At 45.3% G+C, this 24,191-nt stretch overlaps 1 protein-coding gene across 7 annotated transcripts in view; it reads right to left on the bottom strand.

The window, feature by feature from the left end:
* Positions 1 to 24,191, bottom strand: part of LOC144753804 (uncharacterized) — a 2,685,544-nt gene that overhangs the window by 2,088,065 nt on the left and 573,288 nt on the right. For 6 of the 7 annotated variants that reach the window (XR_013594537.1, XR_013594539.1, XM_078641375.1 and 3 more), the window contains one exon: positions 6,051 to 6,131. The exons of the other annotated variant lie outside the window; for it this stretch is intronic. Coding sequence is in view for 4 of the 6 variants with exons in the window: in XM_078641375.1 (XP_078497501.1) it covers positions 6,051 to 6,131 (81 nt within the window). In the remaining 2 variants the exon portion in view is untranslated. The remainder of the gene's footprint in view (positions 1 to 6,050; positions 6,132 to 24,191) is intronic. 7 annotated transcript variants of the gene reach the window in all.

The following is a 24,191-nucleotide window of genomic DNA, read 5'->3' as shown; positions in this document are numbered from 1 at the left end:
CAGTAAGGCAACCGTCGATGAAACCCCGCAGCCTAGTGCGTTGGTGGCATCCTGTCTACATCTGATTGTGAACTTAGCTACATCACTACGGTCAGCAACAGCTTGGGAAAGTATGGCCCAAACCTTCTCCCGAATCATGGGCAGCACCTCCACAACCAAATCCTACAGAGAATAGGAGTAACAGTCCAATAAGCATGCAGTGTTCATGGACCGCAGTACCAGGATGGTGGAAGAAAACATTTTCGTGATAAAGGTGTCCAGTCTCTTCGAATTCTTATCTAGTGGGCTGGTAGGGTACGCTCCAGGATTTACATGGGAAGCGGAGCCTTGGACGACCAAGTTCTCCAGAGAAGGGCATTGCGTGAGGAACTGGGAGTACCCTGGGGTGGAGGTCGATTGTCCTTTTCATGAGAGCCCCTGTGCAGGCCTAGGACCAAGTCCCAAGCAGGATGTCAGTCAGGTCATCAATAAATGGAAGAAGCAGTTCTGAGGGGGTCACTCCCGGTTAAAGCACCTCTGTCAAGTTGTTAGTTTTGACTGCCACTGAGAGCAGGTTAAGGTTCAGGACCTCAGCTGCACTTCTTACCACCAAAGCAAAAGACGCTACCTACTTGGTAGTCATGGTAGGGGGGATAATGCATGCCAGTATATGGGAAAGGGTCCAGTCCACTGGCCTCAGCCGAATCCCTAGATCCCGCAAGTCCATGGCGGGATCTAGGGATTCTTCAGGATCAAGCAACCCTCCCAATCCTCCCTAGGTCCTAGCCCATAGGAATAGGGCTCAGGCTCTGGCCTGGAAGGTGTGGCTCCAGTCGGCACCAGAGTCAGCATTAGACAACACCACTTCACCTCCGTGTCACTGATTAGAATGGGGATTGCACTGCCAAAGGTGCTGGGAGTGTCAACATAATGACCAGTGCCACCAGAAGATTAAACTGGTATGACTGCCGCTGGTCAGGATCCATCTATTGAACTTAGGGGCCTGACTGGGAATGGGGGGGTACTGCTCAAGAAAAAGTTTCCGGAGCCAATCTGCCGCCTGGAGATATTTCTGAGGTAAAAAATCTGCGACTAGAAGACTCTATCAGATAGTTTCTACCGGAGATCCTCCATTGCATCTTAGATATGCTCATGGAAGCGATCTCCAAAGGACAATTTCTATCGAAGATGGACCTAGCAACACTGGTTTTCCTGCTAAAACTGGGCAGTTGGAGAACCGGGCCTTATGGGCCGAGCGGCGCAGGGCACACCTAATATCTCCGGCTTCACCTGCCTTGTCAGGCAGAGACACGAGACACTCTGTTAGGCGTAGAAAAACGAGTTTATTAGCTGCAGCTAAGCACAGTTATCCAAGAAGTACAAAAGTATATTCTTAGGAGACTGCCACTTAATTCCGTGGCGCACAATCTTTTATAGCACACATATTTACAATGTCTACTCCCAAAACATACAAAACTGACAAATAGGAAAAGTTTGAAAACAAGCTATCAAGTATCTTGAGTAGGCCCTTCTTTCAGACCCCGTGTTCTCTCCTCCCCTCAAGTTATTCAATGCTAGTGCATGTAATTCAATTTGCAGGTGGCAGGACGTATTTGCCTGCCTCAAAGGATAGTTGTGTAATAGGAGAATACAAGGAGAGAATGCGAAGGCCAGTCAAATAAGATAAAGTAAAGGAAGAATGGTGAGACTCAAACAGTCAACTAAAACAAGGATCAATCCGTCGAGACATGGATTAACAAGCTCGGCCAGACCCTGACATCGGTTTCGTAAACAAGGACAGGGGGTTACTTTTAACAGAAGAGACGCATAGCAGCTAGAAAGGCAAAAACACTATGTTCGCCGTGCTGCCTGAGTAAAGGCAACACAAAATGGCGACTGGACACAAAATGGCGGCTGAATACGAAGCGAAGTCGAAAATCACAGAACCTCACCGTCCACCGAACCAATGTGCCTCATACTGCTCCCTTTCACAGATCAATATAGTGGTCAAGCTCCATGCTAAACTGTTAGCTAACGGACTTCTGAGGGGACTGACCCCATTAGTCCATCCAGACCAATGTTGTTTCAAGCTTCACCATAGCACACAACATTGTATTAGAAAGGTCCACCTGGTGCTAGCTTGTATTTGGTCACAAGAAGGCCCAGCAGCATTTATGCCTATTGATTTCAAGAAAGAGTTTGATACTTTGCACTGGTCTTTCGTGGGGCAAACTATTTGTAAACTGGGCCTTGGCTCCCGCTGCTAGGCCCACATCAGGGTTTTGTATGTAGCCCCACAGGCGCAAATGAGAATAAATGGGTCTTTATAACCTAGATTACCCATTCCGGAGGAGTGGGGGGGTGTTAGTGGTACCACACAGGGATGTTCCCTGTCGCACCTTCTGTTTGCACAAACCATAGAGCGCCTGGCAGCCTGGATGCACTGGGATTCACAGGTATGGGGCTTTGACTGGTGACTGGCAAGGGAGGACAAAGCCTTCCTGTTCCTCGCCCAGCCCGCTGTGACGGGACCTCGACTGATCCGCATCCTGAGTACTTTGGCTCGGCCTCTCATCTATGGGTTAACTGGGATACACCCCTCTTGGCGCCCCTGCGTGGTAACCGACAAGATGAAACCTGGTACCCAGGATCAAAAAATGCCGCCCTAAATTTCTATACCTGGGAACCAGAATTCACCTGGAGCCTAAACCTTCTGCATGCCTTAATCCCATGGGCAGGCTTGCCCTATTTGAGATGATGATCCTCCCGCGGCGGCTCTGTGCCCTTCAAAACACCCCCCTCCAGCTGCGGCCTGTGCAGGTAAGAGGGGTGGGGTGGTGGGGCTGGGTTGGGATTCGACAGACGACCACAAGGGAAAATTAAATTAATAATCGTCGTCTGTCAAAATCCCCCTCCCCCCGACCCCAGCGCTCCTACCTGCACGGGCAGTAGCTGTACACCTCCACATTCTTCAGACCTTGTTTAACACTCTAGCTGTACTCAGGAGGTGGTTCCTATAAGCAAGTAAGTTCCCTAGGGTTGCCTTTGGTACATGCGTCCGCACAATGTACGAAAAGACCTCGCCATGGCAATTATCCATCTGTATTACTGGGCAGCACACATCCTCACAGAGAATGACTGGTTACAAGAGGGCTGGGAGGACCGACATACCAGGGAGAGATAGAAAGAGTTGGACTAGATAACATAACAGGTTTTCTCTATGATACGCCAGTCCCAGAGCCTCTCCCAGAACAGACCAAATGAGTATTCCAGGTGTGGAGGCCGGTGCTACGGTGGACGGTTGGGACAATAGGCTTATTCTGGGGGTATCTGTGTGAAATAGTGTGTACATTGAGTTTACCTTGAGAGAACAACAATTGTTATATTGAAAATCAATAACACTCTTGTTATAAAAACGCATCCCATATGGAAGAATCCCCCAGAGATTATTTGACTTGGAATCGGCTTCAAATGATTCAGGAAAAGGTGCTGTCAGCTCTCCTAACCATCCCTGAGTCGGACCGTTTCTTAGAGGAGGAAGGGAACTCGTACAAATATGGTAAACATAATGACTATGATCAGGCACCAGACCCTATGGTGGCGGAGGGGAGGGGTCAGACAGGTAATATCTGCCACAAAGTTTGATCCCTGACATGTTAGGAGTCAGCATTTGACTTAGGGCCAGATGTAGGTGGCCCATTACCGGTCAGTAAACCCGAAATTCTGTAAATTTCAGGCTTAACGACCGTTATTAGACCCTTTGCTATGTAGGGGATGATTCGGTAATTACCGATTCGGTATTTACCGAATCATTATTTACTGATTTGGTATTTACCAAATCGGTAAATGACATGTAGGAAGCACTTTAAAGACTTAAAGTCTTTAAAGACTTAAAGAGTGCTCATGTGCTTTAAGGATTCGTTATTTACCACCAATTATTAGTTGGTGGTAAATTACGAATACCTTTGAAAATGCAAATGTATGCATTTTCAACTGTGCCATGTGACAGACATACATGACCTTAGGGCATGCATGTGTGCCACATGTGCACACAAGCACTATTCAGGGGTGCAACAGGGTGTCAATGTGACACCCTGCCACCCTTGACTCTTTCCCGATTTTTCCCGATTTTCCCGAATCGGTATTTACCGATTCGGTAATTGACATTCACTCCTATGGGCCTCTAGGCCCATAGGAATGAATGGCAATTACCGAATCGGTAAATACTGATTCGGTAAATATCGAATCTTGACGATTCAGTAATTTTTACCGAATTATTTGCTACATAGCATTTACCGATTCTAAAATACCGAATCGGTAAGATTCGGTATTCTAGAATCGGTAAATACTATTTACCTACATCTGGCCCTTAGTTGCTTGCTGAAAACGCTCAAAATATTTAAAGAATCTGGGGGGGAACCAAAGGGGCACTCTTGACCCATATCAGCCAGGTATGGAAAAACAGGAACTGGTGAAAGAGTGACAGGCAACATCATAGAGCCCAATGTTGTCATGCCAAGGCAGCAGAAGTTATATCTGGAGTTGCACAGCGACAACTGGCAGCACTGGGAACCGACTGTTTCTGGATTGAATCTGGTGCCTGGGATATTCATATGGTGAGAAACTTGTGGGAAGAAGTATCCATTAAAAATGCTGCTGTCATTAATTTCTCAAGGCTTTGCAAGTGTGAAAGAACTGAATGTTAATACAAAGAAGGAACAACAAAAGAAGCATTAATATGGAAAGTTCTTCTTCTATGAAACATTTTATGTTATAGTTATAAGTGATTTTGTGTCCATTTCAACATTAATGATGCTGGTCATCGACCTCCTCTGTACGATTCCATGGGTGGGATTTGCTTCGTAAAAATAAATAACATTTTCTTCTACATCATGAGCCATGTAAAGTGAAGTCCTTGTAGGTCTGTAAAAATACTTTTATATAACATTGGCATAAGTAATCATTAAGATAATGATTTCATGACAATATGAAAGTGAAAAATATGAATTGAAGAGTTTGGTACACCATCTGTCAGCATTATCATGAAAATGAATGAACTGTTTTTTAATCCATATAATTTTTATCATTTAATATTTAATCATCAACAGTTTGAAACAAGGTGTTGCCTAATCAAATTATAGATTTTCTTTGAACAGTGTAAATTCCAAATATTACAAATAACCAGCCATCTGATCGTCAAACTTGCTATTTAAGCAACGCTAAGGACTGGAAATTAAGGGGTCCATTAGGATGGCGGTCGCACTTAGTCCGCCCGCCATCCCATCGTGTGACGGGACCGCCCGCCATAAGGGCGAGGGCCCTGTGGGGCGTATTAGGATGCGTCCGCCACAGTGGCGGGCGCATCCTGTATCTTTACCATTGCGGCGGGCGGTGCTCAAAGCACCGCCCGCCGCAATGGTAAAGATACATGTTGTGCATTTCAAAGCACAATGTGACAGGCACCTCGCGGTGCCTGCCACATTGTTCTTTGAAATGCGGGGGGTACCATAGGTACCCTCCATGTGCACCCCCTCAACCCATACCGCCGCGGAAAGGCATTAACAAAAGCCCATACTAATATGGCTGGCGGTGTCGGATAGACACTGCCACCATATTAAACCTTTTCCGTCCAGGTCACAAGGCGACCGGGGCGGAAAAGCGGCGGACGGTCTTTCCGTCAGCCATAGTCCCGTCCGCCATAGAAATATGGCGGGCGGAATGGGTGGCGGCCGGGTGGCGGGCGGCAAGGATGTCGGGTGGATCGCCACTGCCTGCATGGTGGTGGCGATCCGCCCGACATCCTAATGGGCCCCTTAGTTTTAGTACTGTGACTGTAGCCAAACTCACATGCAGGCAGTAAGCCTTTGATGTTATTGAGGTGAAATGTACACTGAAAAACACGCCATTCATTTTACATTTAGCAGGCAATTAAAACTGCGAGAGTAATATTTATCATACCTTTTTTTTACTATATTTATGCTTGTCATAACATACACATAAACCATGATGAGGACATAAATGCTTGCACTTTGAATTCTCTTACATGTTAGTGCAATTTGGAAAGAACTTACAAAATCGCTAAAAACTGCATTCCGTGCCATGCTTCAAATGTTCCATTGGCAAGAATTGTAAGCTTATTATCTGCAAGGTTTCTAGGATGAAATACACAAGAAATAATTGAAAGAATTTTCGAAGTACTCATTGACCTTTAAAAAGTGTCACTTTTCTTGCAGTTCAATATTTTGCCAATAATACTTGATTTTGTTTGGTATTTAACACAAGTACAAACATGTAGTCTTGCAAAGAGTTATACCTCTAGGCAAAATATTTTGGCTGCATTCGTCAGTAACATGTAAGCCCTTTGTGAGAAATGTTTTGAAAAAAGGCAAAGTGGTACATTCTACCATATAGTTTTTGGCTCGTCGTAGGTTTTCTTTAAGAGTCTGAATAAGATCCAGATTCAGCGACTGTGACTTCTTTATCAGCGGGGCAGGAGGACCTGTCGAACTCAGTGTTGTGGGCCTGGAGAACGCTTCCCTGGGAATGAGGATGGGGGGGCTTGCTTCCCTATTATAATATCGCATATTCATTGTCTCTCTGCTGTCATTATATCTCACTGGTCCTATTCTTTATACCCAGAGTTATACCTGCTCATTAGGAAATTGTAAAGGCAAATTTAAAATGAGTACAGATAAATCTTTTACACTGTCTTTTCTTCACTTAGACAGCTGATTTGCATTATTGCTTCTCGTACTGTCTATATCGGATTAAACTGTTCATCATGGTCATATTTATATGCTGTGTCATTATACAATTACTCTAATTGACAGATTTAAGCCGTTAAGCCAAATTTGTAGTTATGTGAGAGGTACCAATGTCTAGCATTAAGTAAGGTTGCTGATCTGTTTTAATTCCTAAGATCTGGAAATTTCAAAGCCACCTTGATATGTTTTTACAAGCTAGAATTGCTTTGCAATTTGGAACCCAGAAACATGTAATAAACAAATATAAAAAAATAATTATACATCAAGGTACTCCAGGTTTAACAAGGATAATTTGAATCGCATTATGTATCAGATAACAGCTAACAGAGTGTGATTAATTTAGTATTACCAAGTTCAATTTCATGTTATGATCTCTTCAAATTGAATGTATTCAAATGTTCGCTATTTTTCTTAACTATTGATACTAAATCTGTTCTTTCCTGTATTCCCAAATGAAAACTGGCTTATTTTGAAATATACGCAAAATAAAAAATATAACTAAGTGTGACCATTCATGGAGGAGTAACAGTACTGAAAATGAAATCACTGGATTGGAAATGTTTAAAATTAAATCATCTACAAATAAACAATAGTGCTACACTGGTTCTAATAGCTATGGTAAGTGTTTAAAGTCCAATGTTAGGAAAAGGGGGCAGAGTGAACCCTTGTTTGGTTCTTTTTTGTTTAACTTTTACTATAAGTTTTTCAAAAACAAATAATGAAACAGACTTTCCATATGTCAATATGTATACTTGTGTCTGGTATATTGTACAATAGCATATATGAATCAATATCCACCAGATCAAAAGCAATTGTTTGAAGACTCAAATATGTGTACTGGTCAATATTGCAAAAGCATGACTAGGCAACAGAGCCAAATGTCTCAACATCCGACAGTTCCATACAATTAGCATTTCACTATTTCATATTGAGACCATTTTCGCACCTTCCTATAGAGAGGCATACATGAATCCTGTTTGTATTCAATAACACATATCATATCATGAGTTAAATTAATCAATGATGTCCAGCATGCTGTGCAGGTGCATATTTGTGTAGGTCTATTAGTATCTCAGAGGTCCCTCAAGACAACTGAAAGTGAAGCAAAGGTGTATGTAATGCTATAGACAAATGCGGTATCACAAATCCAATCCACCGTCCTGGGTAGAGGGCCTCTTAGTTACGCTCTGCTCTGCGTGTGGCAAATAGTAACAGAAGAGCTGTGAGCCCTCTAGAATGTGTCACAATATTGGTGATACGTCCTAACAGAGCTGTCGGCTCCAAAAGGAATGTATGTTATTAATCAATCACCAAAATGGGCAGCTGCAACATTTTAGTCTCAATGTGGGTTCTATTTTGTTCAATAGCACTGGGGTATAATATATATGGGTAATGTTAGAAATTGGGTAATAAGTTGCGAAGGATGTTAGTCCAAGTACTAAGTCAACACATTTCTCTTTGCTGGGAAACAAGTACCCCATTGTAGCACTTGACTCTCTGAGGGTAGTGAAACAGAGCAGTCCAAGGGCTACTCAGCGGAGGTGGTGTGGACTAGTAACTCCTGTTCACTGGTATGCAACAACACAAACACAAAATAAATTACTGTCTAAATCATGTTTTTTCTCACTAAAAGGAAAATGACATTTATTACACACACATATTAAATAATATGCATTTATTTGTACGAGTCTGGCTCAGTATATGGTGTACACCTATTGGTGAGGTACTTTTCACAGAGTTGAGGCAACCCTTAGTGATAATAGTAGTGGTCCATGATAAACAAAGCTCTCAAGGGGTAGCTGTGGAGGGCAGCCAAGGCTTATTCAGGAGAGTGTAAAGTGGGTGCATTACCACAGTCAGTCAGTAAAGCTTACGCACAAGAAAGAACCACCAATGTTAAACAAGTATTGGTAAATGCATTAGGGTTCGCCCATATGATTAATATGCTGTTTGTTTGTTGTAAGTTGTAGCTTACTGAGTATTTGTACAACGTAACTTTCAGAAAGTCTGTTAAAGTGGTATTAATTTTTTATGTACAAAAATGTAGTATATATAGTCTTTTTGCTAGTGGTATAGTGTGGGTAATAGCATCATTTTCAAACATCAATTGTTACTACCCACAGCTAAGGAGGAAGAAAGAAGAACAGTATTCGTTTCAAAATATTCCACCAGAAGCTATCATTTCAAATGAGCAATTCTGAAACATTGGCCATTACTTTCCCCAGAAGAGGATTTTAAAGGACTATTCACAAGCCATCCAATTTTCGCGTATGAAAGAACTAAAAATATCAAAGAACTGTTGAAAGAAAAAATACCGTCGCAAACAAAAGAATACAAGGGTACATTGCCATGTCACAATTGTGGGAACTGCAACTCGATAATTAAAGGCAACGAAATCAACCACCCGTCACAAAGAACCAAAATCAAGCTCAGAGTCAATGGGACATGTGACAGTTCAAACCTAATATATATGTTGAAATGCCCATGTGGACTCTCACACGTGGGACAAACAGCAAGAAAGATCAAAACAAGACTAGTTGAGCACAAAAGCAATATACGCCTGAAAGCAGTTAAATCTACAGTTGCAGCACATTTTAATGAACTTAATCACAATCCGAGTCAACTTAGGTTTTGCATTCTGGAAATGGTAACTTTACTGCCTGGAAGAGACAATACACAACACTTATTAAGACGCGAATTGTATTGGATACATCGATTATCCACGGTTCAACCTAAGGGACTTAATGAACGACTAGACTACAGTTGTTACCTGTAAATTAATTTTCTCCATTTAGATATAACAGTTAAACACAAACCTTCAACACACCATGTATATTGCTATGGTTTCCTCTTTGCACATTTATGTAAGTTCTTTTTAAATTTGAATTATTCAAGCAGACCGTCATGTACTTTGTAATTATCGTATTATCGCCTGTATGTAAGTGCTATTTACCAGATGTCACCCACATTTACACACAGTATAAGACGCATCCGCTCTAATATACCGTATTGCAGTATTCGCACTCTCATTAATTGGAGTATGAACCACGTTAGAACAATAAAGTTACACGTCAAACTCGCGGTCACGTGATTTACCTACTGCCTATCAGAATGATTCTTACACCGACGTCAGTCACATGACTCGATAAGCACCAATCCTCGTTAACCATAGAAAAGGAACTAAACACATTTCGACTAACTTTCACGATCGGGACCCGAGAACCAACACACTCGTGAATAACGCACTGAACGGTAAGCCACTACCTTGACCGCATCTAGCCTAGTGCTTAGAAGTTAAACATAACTAAAGTTGATGTTTTCATTTTTTAACACAGATTGACAACCGACTGAGATCAGTAGAATCACGCATTTATATGGAACGAACGCCACAGGTTAGAGCCGTTATCGGACGCTTGTGATAACAACAGCATGCCACTTTTTAGACGTAGTATTCACTAAAGGATTCACTAATGCACTTTGAAACATGTTCTTAAACTCGATACCAAACTCGTCTTATACGATAATGTTTCACAGAGCGGTTAACTGTTTGGACACACACACATACGCCCATCCCCACCCTTCTGCATGTAAGCACGTAAACAATATCACAGACGGGTACACACTCGTTTTAACACCCACAGTCATTAGAATTCACAGGCAACTATAACAATGCATGTTTTTCGAACTACTGCGCTTCCAACCCCCCTTATGCATGTTGATCCTATCATGTTTATGAATTGCAGAAATGTAACTTGATCGAAAGTGGATTGCTAGCCAACTGAACTTATGTCATATTTGTATGATTTCACAGAATTAACCAAAGTCCCCTGATGAAGGGCACTTGCCCGAAATGCATTGGGCACAATCACAATGAATGTTTTGAAAACGTTATGCAGTAATAACGAATACCAAATGATTATGAAATAAAACAGAAACAAGCATTTGATACATTTTTGAAGAACTTTATTGAATGAATGAGATGAACATTTGATTCAAGAGTGCATCGAAGGGACGTCACTCCTGAGGGAATTGCCGCTTTTCTAATCATAACCGCCCAGAGCACAGAGGGCTGTACATCGATAGCACCACCCACGCTAAACACTCACAATGACAATAAATAACTAGGAGTGCGATCACGACTCAACAAATCAGCAATTCATCACTTCCAGTGACAGCATCCCCCAACTTCTTTTTTTAGGACTTGTGCCCTGTGTGCGAGAGGAACAGAGGGTGACCCTTCACCATTCTTGCTGGGTCTCTTTGAGAGGGCAAGAGGTATGAGGAGGTGCCATATGAGGATTGATCCCAGAGGCCCACGGCAGAGCACCTGAGTCTGGGCTCCCCTGACAATCCGGATCCTGTGGGCGCTGTAAGAATCCGAGTTCAAGAGGTTGCTGGAAGTGTGACCTGGGACAGCAGAGGTGATCCAAAGCAGCAACGGTGCGGAGAGGAATCTGTACACTGAGGTGTAGAGGTGTGGCTCACTGGTTAGAGGCGGCAGACCTGTAAGCAGAGAACGGCCCGGGACCAGGGTTCAATTCCCGACGCGGCAGGGTCTTGGACCAGGGTCAGCGGACTCGATAATTCTCGCCTCGGTGCCTACTCTAACCAGGGAACACACTCGGTAACTCTGGGCATTAAGCTTGCCTCATCTCTACAACGGCCCCCCACAGACGCCGGGGATGCCTGGTTTCACCCTGGAGATACCCAGAAAGAGACCATCTCACAGGGAAAACCAGGACGGGTTCCCCAGCGGACTTCAGCGCCAGGACACTCGGGTAGAGTAACAGGGCGCTTTACAAGTATGCCACATTTATATTTACATTTAGGAGTGGCCGGGCGCCTGCCTGTCTTGCCGGGGAGGCCTGGTGTATTGCATCGGCGGTAGGAACATGATGGCGGGGCCTGCAGAACCGTGAGTGGAGGAGCCTGATATAAGCGGTCAGTGCGCTTACAGCAGACTAAGGGCGCACTAGGCTGACTTGATCTTTAGTAGTACCTTCACCCTCAGGGACTGACTAACCACATTCACCACCACTACCTGTGATTTTGTGAAGGGCTTTTGGTGGCAGATAGGTGGGCCTCTAGCTTGAATTGCTTTTGCTGCATCTAAGAGGTGGCCCCTGTTGTCTATGTGTGCGGTGTCTGGGCCCCACTACACACCTTGTAGATTGGGTCTCCCAGGGGTGGGGAGGAGTGTCTACTCTATGATGAGGAACTTCTGTTCTATGGCCAATTAGTGATACATGATCTCCTTGTGCATACATGGTTGGATTTGGGAACCGGCTACGCATGGTACATATCAAACGAGGTAAACCCCCGACCTCGATGTTATGGTATCTCAACGCCTGCTGGAGAAGGATGGCACATTAAAAGAACATTTCGCAAACACTGCAGGGAAGAAGGCGGAGCAGGCTAGAGATTCTATCCCTGCCTCATCCCCGACCCTGGCTGGCGAGATGGTGGAGGATACACCAGTGACACGCACATTTCTAGAGCAACTCTTTGTGACCTTGAAGGAAGACAATAATCCAAAGTCGATACAAGGTGACTGACTAATGGGATAGCACTTCACTATCTTTCTGCTGCTTTATCAGATGTCATGCACAATACTCTGTCACCTGTCACCATTTGGTGCCTCTGGTAACAGATAACCACAACGATTTAAACAAATGGCGGTGAACTGAACACAATACAGGAAGTCCAATTATATTTTCTTTATTTTCGTCTTTTATTTCAAAATTGACGATAGTTCACAAAGACAGCTGTCTTTGATAACTACTGTCGTTTATAAAATAAAATTGGACCTTCTGTATTGTGTGCAGTGCACCTCCATTTGTTCAAATCCTTGAAGGGGGAGTGTTACATCCTGCTTTTCCTCTTTCTCTGTCCTACTTTAGTGTTTGTTATATCTTGCTCAGCATGCATCTATGATGTCACATAGGGTTCTGATTGTGTATGCTTGGATTGAGAGTCAGTTACATCTGAGGCTGAGCAGGAGTCCATTTGCTCCTGGTGGGGTTTTTAATTGGATTACTATTGAACCTACTTATTTCTGTATTATCATCTAAGCTTCAATAAATCAGATCTATTTCTATCAACTGGATTCAAGGATCATCTTTTAATTGCTACAGGAAGCTAGCTACTTTAAAACAGGAAATACATTCGGAGGTGAAGGACCTTAAGAGGGATATCATAGAGCTTGGCCAGAGAGTTGACACCCTTGAGCAAACCTCCATTTGAAGTTTATCTCCACCCTCAAGAACTCATTGAGCTACATGACATGAACATGGAACTCCAATCAGTTGGAAGATTTGAATATCAGGATTAGAGAGACCTCTTTCATCAGGTGGCCCCTGATCTGGGAGATCGTGACATTGTCTTGGAAAGGGTGCATAGGGCAGAACGACCTACCAATTCACCTGGCCAACCACAGGACATTCTCATGTGCATGCATTGCTACAAACAAAAGGAGTCTATTCTTGCAGCTGTCCGAGACAAGTCTGCCATTATATTCAAGAATTTCAAGCTTGGGATACATCAGGATCTTTCCCCTATGGCCCTGCAACGTCATTGTGCCTACCGCCCACTGACAGATTTGCTCTGCGAGAAGGGTGTTAGATACAGGTGGGGGTCATCCATTTTGCCTCCATTCTGTGTGAGATGGGGAAACGTGAAGTGTTCGCTCCTTGGAGGAAACTTAATCCATAATGGAAGTACCTCAACTGTCTAGGGACTCAACATCACAATCCTCCCCAATGGCGGCGAAGTCCTCTCCGGTGGGTCCTCACCGGTCTGCCCTCTCTAAGTCCTCCAAGACACCTAAACCCTTTGAATCAGAAATCCGCAGAGAACGAGAAGAACTGCTGCATCAACTGCAATGAAGGGACAATAAGTCTGAAGCTTTGCCACTGGATTCAAGCAAGCCGGGCTGAAAACGGCTGTAATGCCAGAAACTGGTCCTCGGAAGCTTGTTTCCCGTCCAGGGAAGGCATGGCTTGGCAGTTCGGGCTGGACTGTTCCCATGAGGCACAGGGTCAGACTGATTTGCATATAGCCATGTCTGAACTGGGGTGGCAGAGTGGGCTAAAGAACGGTGATGGATCAAACCCAGATCTTTTGACTGGGTGTGAGTGTTTGATTGGTTCAGATGCCCAGTCCATCACCACCCCCTTTTGTACCGCTTTTGGCCGCCATAAGTGTGGCAGGGTATGCTCAGACGTGAGTCCCTTGCTCACTTTGCCACTGGATTTAAGCAAGCCGGGCTGAAGACGGCTGTAATAACAGAAACAGGTCCTCGGAAGCTTGTTTACGGTCCAGGGAAGGCATGGCTTGGCAGTTCGGGCTGGACTGTTCCCATGAGGCACAGGGTCAGACTGATTTGCATATAGCCATGTCGGAACTGGGGTGGCAGAGTGGGCTAAAGAACGGTGATGGATCAAACCCAGATCTTTTGACTGGGTGTGAGTGTTTGATTGGTTCAGATGCCCAGTCCATCACCACCCCCTTTTGTACCGCTTTTGGCCGCCATAAGTGTGGCAGGGTATGCTCAGACGTGAGTCCCTTGCTCACTTTGCCACTGGATTCAAGCAAGCCGGGCTGAAGACGGCTGTAATGCCAGAAACCGGTCCTCGGAAGCTTCTTTCCGGTCCAGGGAAGGCATGGCTTGGCAGTTCGGGCTGGACTGTTCCCATGAGGCACAGGGTCAGACTGATTTGCAGATAGCCATGTCTGAACTGGGGTGGCAGAGTGGGCTAAAGAACGGTGATGGATCAAACCCAGATCTTTTGACTGGGTGTGAATGTTTGATTGGTTCAGATGCCCAGTCCATCACCATCCCCTTTTGTACCGCTTGTGGCCGCCATAAGTGTGGCAGGGTATGCTCAGACGTGAGTCCCTTGCTCACTTTGCCACTGGATTCAAGCAAGCCGGGCTGAAGACAGCTGTAATGCCAGAAACCGGTCCTCGGAAGCTTGTTTCCGGTCCAGGGAAGGCATGGCTTGGCAGTTCGGGCTGGACTGTTCCCATGAGGCACAGGGTCAGACTGATTTGCATATAGCCATGTCTGGACTAGGGTAGCAGAGTGGGCTAAAGAACGGTGATGGATCAAACCCAGATCTTTTGACTGGGTGTGAGTGTTTGATTGGTTCAGATGCCCAGTCCATCACTACCCCCTTTAGTACCGATAAGTCTGAAGCAGGCAGTGATAACTGAGGTGAACTGATGTAATGCAAGTTGACTCCTGTACCATTTCTCTCTTGTGTATGTTGGTTCATTGGTTCAGGATACAGTAATGCCCCATGTAGAATGTGCTTTGTTTAGGGAGGCGGAGCTGTTTCGATGTAACGACACAACTACATGGAGAATCACCGGCTGACATGGACCCTCATAGTTAGACTATTTGAGTTCCTGGGGGGAGGGGGGAATTGTTATCCTTACATGCTTTCTTCTGTTCTCTTTCTCTCTCTCTTATGGCGACCTCTATGTTCGTCAACTACGCATGGGTATTCATTGTATGTGACTGGGTGAGATCCCAGCGTTTCTGCTCAGACTAAGGATATCTGCACCCTACATTTCTTAACTGACTCATAGGAAATATGCTTAGCCTTAATGTATGGGGTTTGAATGCTCCAGTGAAGCGTTTGTCTTTACTTTCTTTCCTCAGGGATGCTAAATGTGATGAATGCTTACCTCAGTAAACTCACTTACTTAAATCTGATTGGAGTCATTTGCGCTCCAGATGGTTTGACCACCAATATTTCTTCCCAGTGCCTTGTAAAAGGGCAGGGGATGCTATACTCCTGGGGGCACATGTTCCGGGTATTGTCCTACAAACTCATGCTGAAATCTCTGGTCGACTTTTAGCCATATGTATTGATTTCAAAGGTCATATATTCACAGTGGCAAATATATATAGTCCTAGTGACAATCAAGAGAGGCTCCTCAATGAGGCGGTGGGGTAATGTTCGTGCCACACCGGATGTGGATGTAATTATTGGCGGGGATTTTAATATAGTTAGGGACACGCATTTAGATATTTCTATTCAGAGACACAGGCAAACTGGAGCGGTTTCAGGGGGCTTAACACAATGGCTGGCTGACTTGGTCTCTCTGCTGTTTGGCGGCATATGCACCCTGCTAAACAGGAATATACATTTTTTCCTCTGCCCATCAAACATACGCTCACCTACATGATTTCTTCACCTCTCCACATATCACGGCGATGACCCACGCTGTTGAGATTGGAGTGACTGCCCTGTCAGATCATTTGCCTCTTATCCTTAGATTCTCCACACCGCACTCTTCTCCACCCCCTCATTCATGGCAGATCAAAAGGAAACTTCTTTCCTCTGAACCCACGCTAGTTGAGACTCGAGATACACTGCCTTCTTTCCAAAGGGTAAATGATTCACCCAACACCACAGCTTCCTTGCTATGGGACACGTTAAAACAATGGTTAGGGGTCAATTTGTTGCCATTTCAGCAAGGTTCAATAGAGAACGGCGCACTAAACAATTATGACTTGAAGATACAGTTAGGGAGCTTGAAACTGTACATTAACGCACTGGTAGCCTACTGGCCCAGCGTCAACTTCCATTAGCTAGGAAGCAACTTAAAGCCGTAGACTGGGATAGAGCAGAATATGAAATGCTACGTATTAAACACAAGTACTATGTGGATGGGAAATAAAGCGGGACGTCTACTGCCTCATCGACTCAGCTCTCAAGCAGTCAACCGTAGGGTAGACGAAATTCAGAGGTCTGATGGTATGCTAATTGATCAGGATGAGCAGATTGTTCAGGAGTTTAAAAATGCTTACACTGCTTTATACTCGGCTGAGAGGCTTGATGACCTAGAGATAGTCAAATACCCAGACACAATCCCTTTAAACCAGATCCCCCACCCACACACCTGGCAATCTTAGATAAAGATATAACTACTGATGAGGTTTTGCTGGTAAAGATGACTTTAGTGCAGAATTTTATAAAACCTTAAGCACCCTCTTGGCTCCTGTAATGGATAGACTACACTACAAAATGGATATAGTTCCACCGGCTCACTGATGCCCTAGATCCAGTCTGCTACGATTGCTGTATTCCCTAAACCAGGTAAGGATCCTAAGCAATGCTCTTCATATCGCCCTATAGCCTTGCTAGAAAATGATGCTGAGATCTTTACTGGTATTGTAGCAAACAGGCTGGCGACATACATGCAGAGACAGGTGGACCCAGACAAAACGGGATTTATACCCAAACGAAGTTGTAGTGACAATACTAAGAGACACTGCCATCTCCTTGATAAGGTGCAGCGCTCCCACAGTCCAGGTCTGCTCCTTACCATAGATGCAGAAAAGGCCTATGACAGAGTCCATTGGCCTTACCTTCAATCTGTCTTAGTGAAATTTGGCATGGACTCCTCATTTTTCATCTGGATCCAGAGTAACTATGCATCCCCTAAGGCTGGACTGAGGGGTAATGGTGTTACGGCAGGCTCCTCCCCCATTCAGAGAGGTACCCCCAGGACTGCCCTCTATCACCTTTATTATTCGCTCTATATATGGAGCTATTCACTGAACGCATCTGGGATAACCCTCAAATTTCCGGCGTATAGTTGGAAGGTAGATCTCATAAAATAGCACTATATGCCAATGATTTTTTGTTTACGCTGATGGACACTCACAGCTCCTTGACAGCTATTATGGAGGAGTTGGCAGTATTCAGCAGCATTTCAGGCTTTCAAAACCAAACTTCATAAATCTTCCATACTCATCCTCACCATTTCAAAGGCAGATGGGATCCCCCTTGAGGCCGCCGTTCCCTTTACCTGGGCGATGAGTGAAGTAGAATACTTGGGGCTCTGTGTCTGCCCCACACCTGCGAAGGGCCGGACTGGGAACCAAAACCGCCCTTGGCAAAGTGCTCGGCCGGCCCCCCCTCCCCACTCGGGGGGTTGGAGGTGCCGCCGAGCGCTTTGCTAGGGCCGGTTTTCGGCCGAATTTGTTGCAGGGCCGATTTTGCAGCTATGCTGCAAAAACGGCCCTGTAACAAAACCGGCCCCACCCTTGCGGCGCACCGGGGGATTGCCCGGTGCCCGCTATGGCCAGTCCGGGCCTGCACCTGCGGCGACGTCCCAACGTAACTCTTCCACACTGCATCAAAAGTCCCAATGGGAGCTATCTAGATGGAAACAATACAGTCTTTCATTGTCTGGTCGAATTAACGGAAGTGGAAATGACGCTCTGACCAAGAATTCTCTATGTGATGCAGACGTTGGCGCTTCATCCACTCAACACACCTTAGATAGACTACAGGCTCTTATCTAGGCTCTAGGGGGCTTAGGAGTACCCCACCTGGTGAGCTACTACCAGGTGGCTCAGCTGTGGTATATGGTGGAATGGTTGTGATCACAGCATGAGAAACACTGGTGTTTTATCACTCAAGCAATAGTGGGATTACTTATCTGGAAGGTAGCCAGGCTACCTAAAATCCATTGACCACCTGGGGTGTATGTCTCCCCATTCTGTGGGCCGCCTTGGGGGTATATGACAGGGTACACGTACGGAAAGGTTTAGCCACACCCATATCCCCCCCAAACGCCATTGTTGGGAAACTCCAATTTCCCTCCTGCTCTACAAAACCCCTATTATGATGCCTGTCAAAAGACCAATTGTAAAAGAATGGGCGATCTTTTCGATGTACATGGCCTAATGACCTTCCCACAATTGCGGGTGGCATAAGACGTCCCATCTACGGCCCATTGGCCGATATTATACCACTGGGCATCCCAGCCCTCGATTCATCCACATGCAAGAAGGTCCCTTACACCATTTGAGAAGTAGCTTCTTACGCAAGTTACAGATAAGTGTTTACTGTTTGACATATACACATTTCTCATTACTCCATTGAAACCCACCAAAACATCAGCACAACACAGGTGGGAGTTGGAGTGTAGACGCACCTTCATCGATAAGGAATGGAGAGACATCCTTTACAGGGCCCGGGTCAAAGCATGCAATACCTCCAGTAAGGAGCTGTTTTTAAAAACCGCTCATTACTGGTATTATACCCCGGCACAGGTGGTACACTGGAAACTAGGTGGGAATAGTGCATCTTGGTGTGCGTATGGACAGGTTGACACATTAACACGGATCACTGACAGAATATCGACAGTTAGAATATCGATTCAAAAATATCGATATCCAGAATATTGAAGAAGTGGGGTGTGGCTTAAATGGCTGCAATGGCGGACATGCTGTTCTGAGGCTCCGAGTGCGGGCCCCGACAAGTGGCAACTATCCACGCGGTGGGGATCAAAGGTAAGCCACGCAGGCTTCAGATGAGTTCCTGAACATCTGCGGGTGTGGCGAAATACAGAGCAAGCAAAGAAGAGAGCCAGCAGTGGTCACTCTGAGACCGTGGCGAGGCAGGGTGCCTGACCCCAAATTGGCGCATGCCATGTGAGCCCTGGACTCTCGGTCAGCACTCAATTCAATTCAATTCAAAGAATCTTTATTCGGAGATTAAAAATCACCATAAAAGCACACACATATATACATGACTAAAAAATCATTAAACATTTACAAGATCCTTATATAAAAAATAAAAAAATAAAAAAATACATTAATATTAACGTGTAGCACAGGCAGGAGCAAGAATAACACTTAAGAGGGGTAAAATCAAAAACATTTCATTCATCACCCCTAGTTAGCCTTAATCGGACCGCTACCTTGATAAAATTCATTATACAACACAATGTTAAGGGGTCCGATGCTTTTTGTAAAAAGGCTAATCCCTCCCTAGCGTGTTCCAGCTTGGCTTGTTTTAAAATATTTACAAGAAATCTACGCCGGGGCATTGAAAAAAAGGGACAAAGTAGGACAAAATGAAGGGAATCCTGCGGAGACATATTGTCGCAGCCGCAGGATCCCTTCTGTTCGATTGATGTTGCAAATCCTGCTGGTGATGCCAACATAAATGGAAGTAGGTTCAATCTAAAGCGACACATCAAGAATCTATCCTGTGCGTTATGCATAAGATATAAATATGGCTCCATACCCTCAACGCTCTTCACCAGGTTGTGGGCCCTCACGGTCTTTTTAAGCCCTTCAGCCTCAGCTCTGCGTTGGCTTTTCAAGTCTAGGTAATTTCTCCCTACTTGCATCTTATGCTGGGCTACAATTGTTGCGGGATTAGTGAAGAGATTCCCAAAGCCTAGTTCCTCTAGGGTATTCTTTACGTAATTGAGCCAAGGTATACGCATACATTTGTCCCTCTCTAAGCAGTCCGATAAAATTTCTCTGCTTAGAGACGCATCAGGATTGACCCACATTTTTAACCACGCCACAATTGGCCTGAGTTTTACCAAATCATCTAGGTATGGCCTCCCTAATTCCCTGTGTACAATGAGGGCAGCAGTACTTGGGGGTACCCTCAAGATGGATTTTAAATATTTGTTTTCTTCCCGTTGAATTTTGCTGGTATTGACAAAACCCCATACCTCTGCCCCATAAATTACTTTAGAGCATGATACGGAGCTATACAGGTTCATCACCTGCTCCGGGCTCCATCTGCCTAACCTCCTCCCGTAACTTGCTATTGCCCCGTTAGAAGCAATCATTTTGCTACAACGCTCATCCACCAGGGCTTTAAACTGTAAGGCACCATCAAAGGTTACACCTAGATAAGAGAATGTTTTGACCTCTTCTACTGTGTGCCTTCCTATTCTATAAGTAAATTTAGAGGAAATTGTTTTCCCAGCCAGGAGCACATAAGATTTGCCCAGGTTAACTGAGAGATCTAGGGCACCCATGAACTTGACAAAACCGTAGATCAAAATTTGTAGGCTCCTGGGCGTGCGAGCAATCAGGACCGCATCATCTGCATAAAGCAGAACAGGAATATGACGTGACCCCGCCCTTGGGCAGTCTGCCTTTAAACCTAACAGATACTGCTCCAAATTGTTAATATAAAGGGAGAATAAAAAAGGGGCGAGAATGCAGCCTTGCCGGACTCCACTCTTGCAAGGAAAGGAGTCTGTCAGTCCACCCTCCCTGTTGTATCGAACCTTAGCCGTGGTGTCGCTATGCAATTCCCTAAGTATATTAATTAGGCCACTCTCTATCCCCATACTGGACATCATGCCCCACAATTTCTCCCTATTGACGTGATCAAAAGCCGCTGCCAAATCCATGAATCCCAAATAGATCGATTCGTCACTAGCCATGGTGTATTTGGCAGTCAGCATGTAAAGGTTCAGGCATTGATCACTGGTGGACCTCCCTGTCCTGAATCCATATTGAGTGTCCGAGAAGATGTTATTTTCTTCGGTCCACTCGGACAGCCTGTTAAGGATCGCCCTCCCCAGGAGTTTAGCCGATACATCAATCAGGGAGATAGGGCGATAGCACTTCGGATCGTCCCTATTGCCCTTCTTGAAAATTATCGCTTTAGACCAAGACGGTGGCAGACCACAGGTGATGGCAGTATTTATGACCCTGGTCATTAACGGAACCCAGAGTTCTGTGCTGCTTAAAAACAGGTCGGGGGAATTCCATCAGGGCCCGGGGCTTTGTTTTTAGTCAGCCCCTCTATCCCAGCAGTGATCTCCTTAATAGTAAATACAACCGTTGAGACCTGAGTAGAAATTTCACGTGACTCCTCAGGAGTGCCGGTCTCATGATTATACAGACCCCTGTAGTGGGTGACCCACTGTTCTGGAAGTATATAAGCCCCTATTTCCGGGGTATCGTTTTCTTGGAAGGTTGGTTTATTAATAGTTCTCCAGAAACCTGCTAAATCCTTCCTTTCCCCTGCTTCTCTGAGGTCTGCCCACGCTTCTGCCTGCAGAGCGAATTTCCTCCTTTTAGTCCCTTTTTTATATTTCTCTCTACACGCCTTGATTTTTTGGGGGTCCCTTGGTTTTGTTTTAAGGCTGCTTTTAAGCTCCCTCAGAGCTTTGGAGCAATCTTTATCAAACCATCGAGGGTTACTGTCATTCCGCACTAGTTTTTAAGAGGCCGTCAATCAGATTAGCAATCTGATCGAATGCTTCCAGTAGCCTTAGTCCATGGACTTCCGTATCTAAGCAGTCATTAATGGCAAATTTGCCAGCGTCAACCAGGGCCTTATAAAATTTTTCCCCATCTATTTTGGACCACTTTAATCTCCTGCCTTGGTCTGTTACCCTCTCCGTGAATGTGCGATGTTCTCTGCTTTTTGATCCCGCCCATACATCAGCTCCAAAACGAGTGGGTTATGGTCGCTGAAACTGCTCCATTCAATCCCTACACTAGTTATCTTATTTAGCAGGGATCTTGAGACCAAAATATAGTCTATAACTGATCCTCTGCCCTTGAATGTGGGTGGAAAAGTTCCATCCTTCTGCGTGCCTATCATGTTAATAGTATGCTCAAGATCATACTTGAGCCGGAGCATGCTAAAGGTTGACCCTGTCGGAGTGTGGGAAAGGTGCGGCCCCTTCTCCATGGGGCATTGGGACCAATCAGAATTTATTGGGACCAAAGCCGGGCAAAGGTGACAATTAAAGTCACCCATAACCAGCAACGCCTGTGGCTGCCCCTTTTTCTGGACTGATGTTTCCTGACTCAGCCTATGATCCAGTTCAGCTACAAGTGAGGTATAATTTCCCGCTAACTCGTTGTTATAAATATTAAAAACTGTGAATCTTAGCCCCTTCCCGGAAAACCGAACAGCCTGAATCCCATGGGAGTTCCAATCTGGGGTGGACCAGCTGCCTGGAAGATCTAAATCAATATAAATAGATAGTCCTCCCATGGCTCTCCCAGATCTTGATTTTTGCGCGGGTACAAAGAAATACTTGTACCCCTGCAAATGAAAATTGTTCTCCGGGGCCCAAGTCTCCTGCATGCTGATTACATGAAATTTCCTAATGTAATCAAGCCACTCTTTATTATCAAATTTGCCTGCCAAACCTGCTGTGTTCCAAGAGATCATTCTCAGCACCTTACCACTGCGTTCTGTTCCCCCTTGGGGCCCCGTTTGCGTCTCACACTCTGCCCCTTGTGTGTCAAACCCCTGGCCCCCTCCTAAACATCCAATATCAGTAACCCCAGGCCCATCTATCCCAGACTTCTCAACCCAACTCGATGGAATTTGTTGTGCCAGGGGATTTTGCACCTCCCTCTCCTCCCTCTCCTCTGCCAAGGGCCCATATTCCCCATCTCCTAGAGGGACAGCATCCGTTTGTCAATCAACCCCCTCGAGATCGTTCAGACAGACAGTTGAACCGGTTGATAGTATGAAAGTGTGACTCTGGGCGGTTAAATAATGGCCTGGGGTTAAATCCATGATGTCTTCCGCTCCGACCAACCCTCTCCCAGTTGTCATGGGTCTGCAACGGGTGTACAGGGGCAGGGATAGGAGGAAAGAAGAAGGACACCTGGAGAGTTTGAATGGTCGATTCCCGGGATCTATTCTTGCCTTGACATATGTGCGAGACAGTACCAGCATCCTTAAAGCTCACCAATATGCAGTCCCCTACTATAGATTTGTATGTTCTCCCTACCCACGGTACCCTTCTAACCATTATAATTTCGTTATTTAGATGTACTGGGAGGGGTCTATTCATATTTAACCACTTAATTACCCTACTTTTTAAGGAGCAAAAGTCCTCTGCTTCACCCGCTTCTAGTGGGGGGACACCTGCCATAACCACCGTAAACTCATTTGCCTCTGGAGGTAGATTAGGCCTGCGTGGCCTGGAGGGAAGCTTCATTAAAGGTGTCAGTGTGACCCTGTCTACGGGCTGTGCCAGAGGGACAGGATCTACGAGAGAAGTGGACTTATTGGGATTAAGTGACTTAGTTGGTACAGGATTAATCCTCAGGGATTGAGAGGGGGCCGCAGCATTCGCAGCCTGTGGGGGGGCTGAGCTCATTACACTATTAAGGGGGTGCTGGGGAACCGTAAGAGAGGTGATATGCTCCGGCAATCTTCCCTGGGGGCCAGCCAGGGTTTTCATGCTACTTAATGTGGCCTCCAGGATGGTGAGTCTAATCTCGACCTTTTTGATGCTCTCGCTGATTGGTAATAGCAGTGACCTGAGCAGGAATTCAAGGTTAGCTAGCGGAGCAACACAGAGGGGGACATTAGTTATATTATTTCCTGTGTCTTTTGTCAGAGCGGGAGCCAAGGGATCCTGTGCAACTGGTTTGGGGTTTAAATCATCCGCTGATCTCACAGTCGGTGTAGGGAATTTTGATAACCTCCCAAACTCGGAGTGAGGAATTTTGGGTTTATTTTTACCCTGTGCTCCCCTCGACTTCCTCCTACGTTTATTTGGGGGGGGCCCGTGTGCTCCTTGTACATTGACTGGCTTGGGTTTGGCTTTCCTAATTTTCGTGACAGACGGTGGTTGAGAAATGAGATCAACAATCACTCTACTTGGGCTTGGGCTAGTAGCTGGGGT

This window comes from Lissotriton helveticus, chromosome 5_1 (genome assembly GCF_964261635.1).
Source record: "Lissotriton helveticus chromosome 5_1, aLisHel1.1, whole genome shotgun sequence".
In the NCBI taxonomy this organism is placed as follows: domain Eukaryota; kingdom Metazoa; phylum Chordata; class Amphibia; order Caudata; family Salamandridae; genus Lissotriton; species Lissotriton helveticus.
The sequence above is the reverse complement of the archived record's forward strand: the minus strand, read 5'-3'. Positions and strand labels throughout refer to the sequence as shown.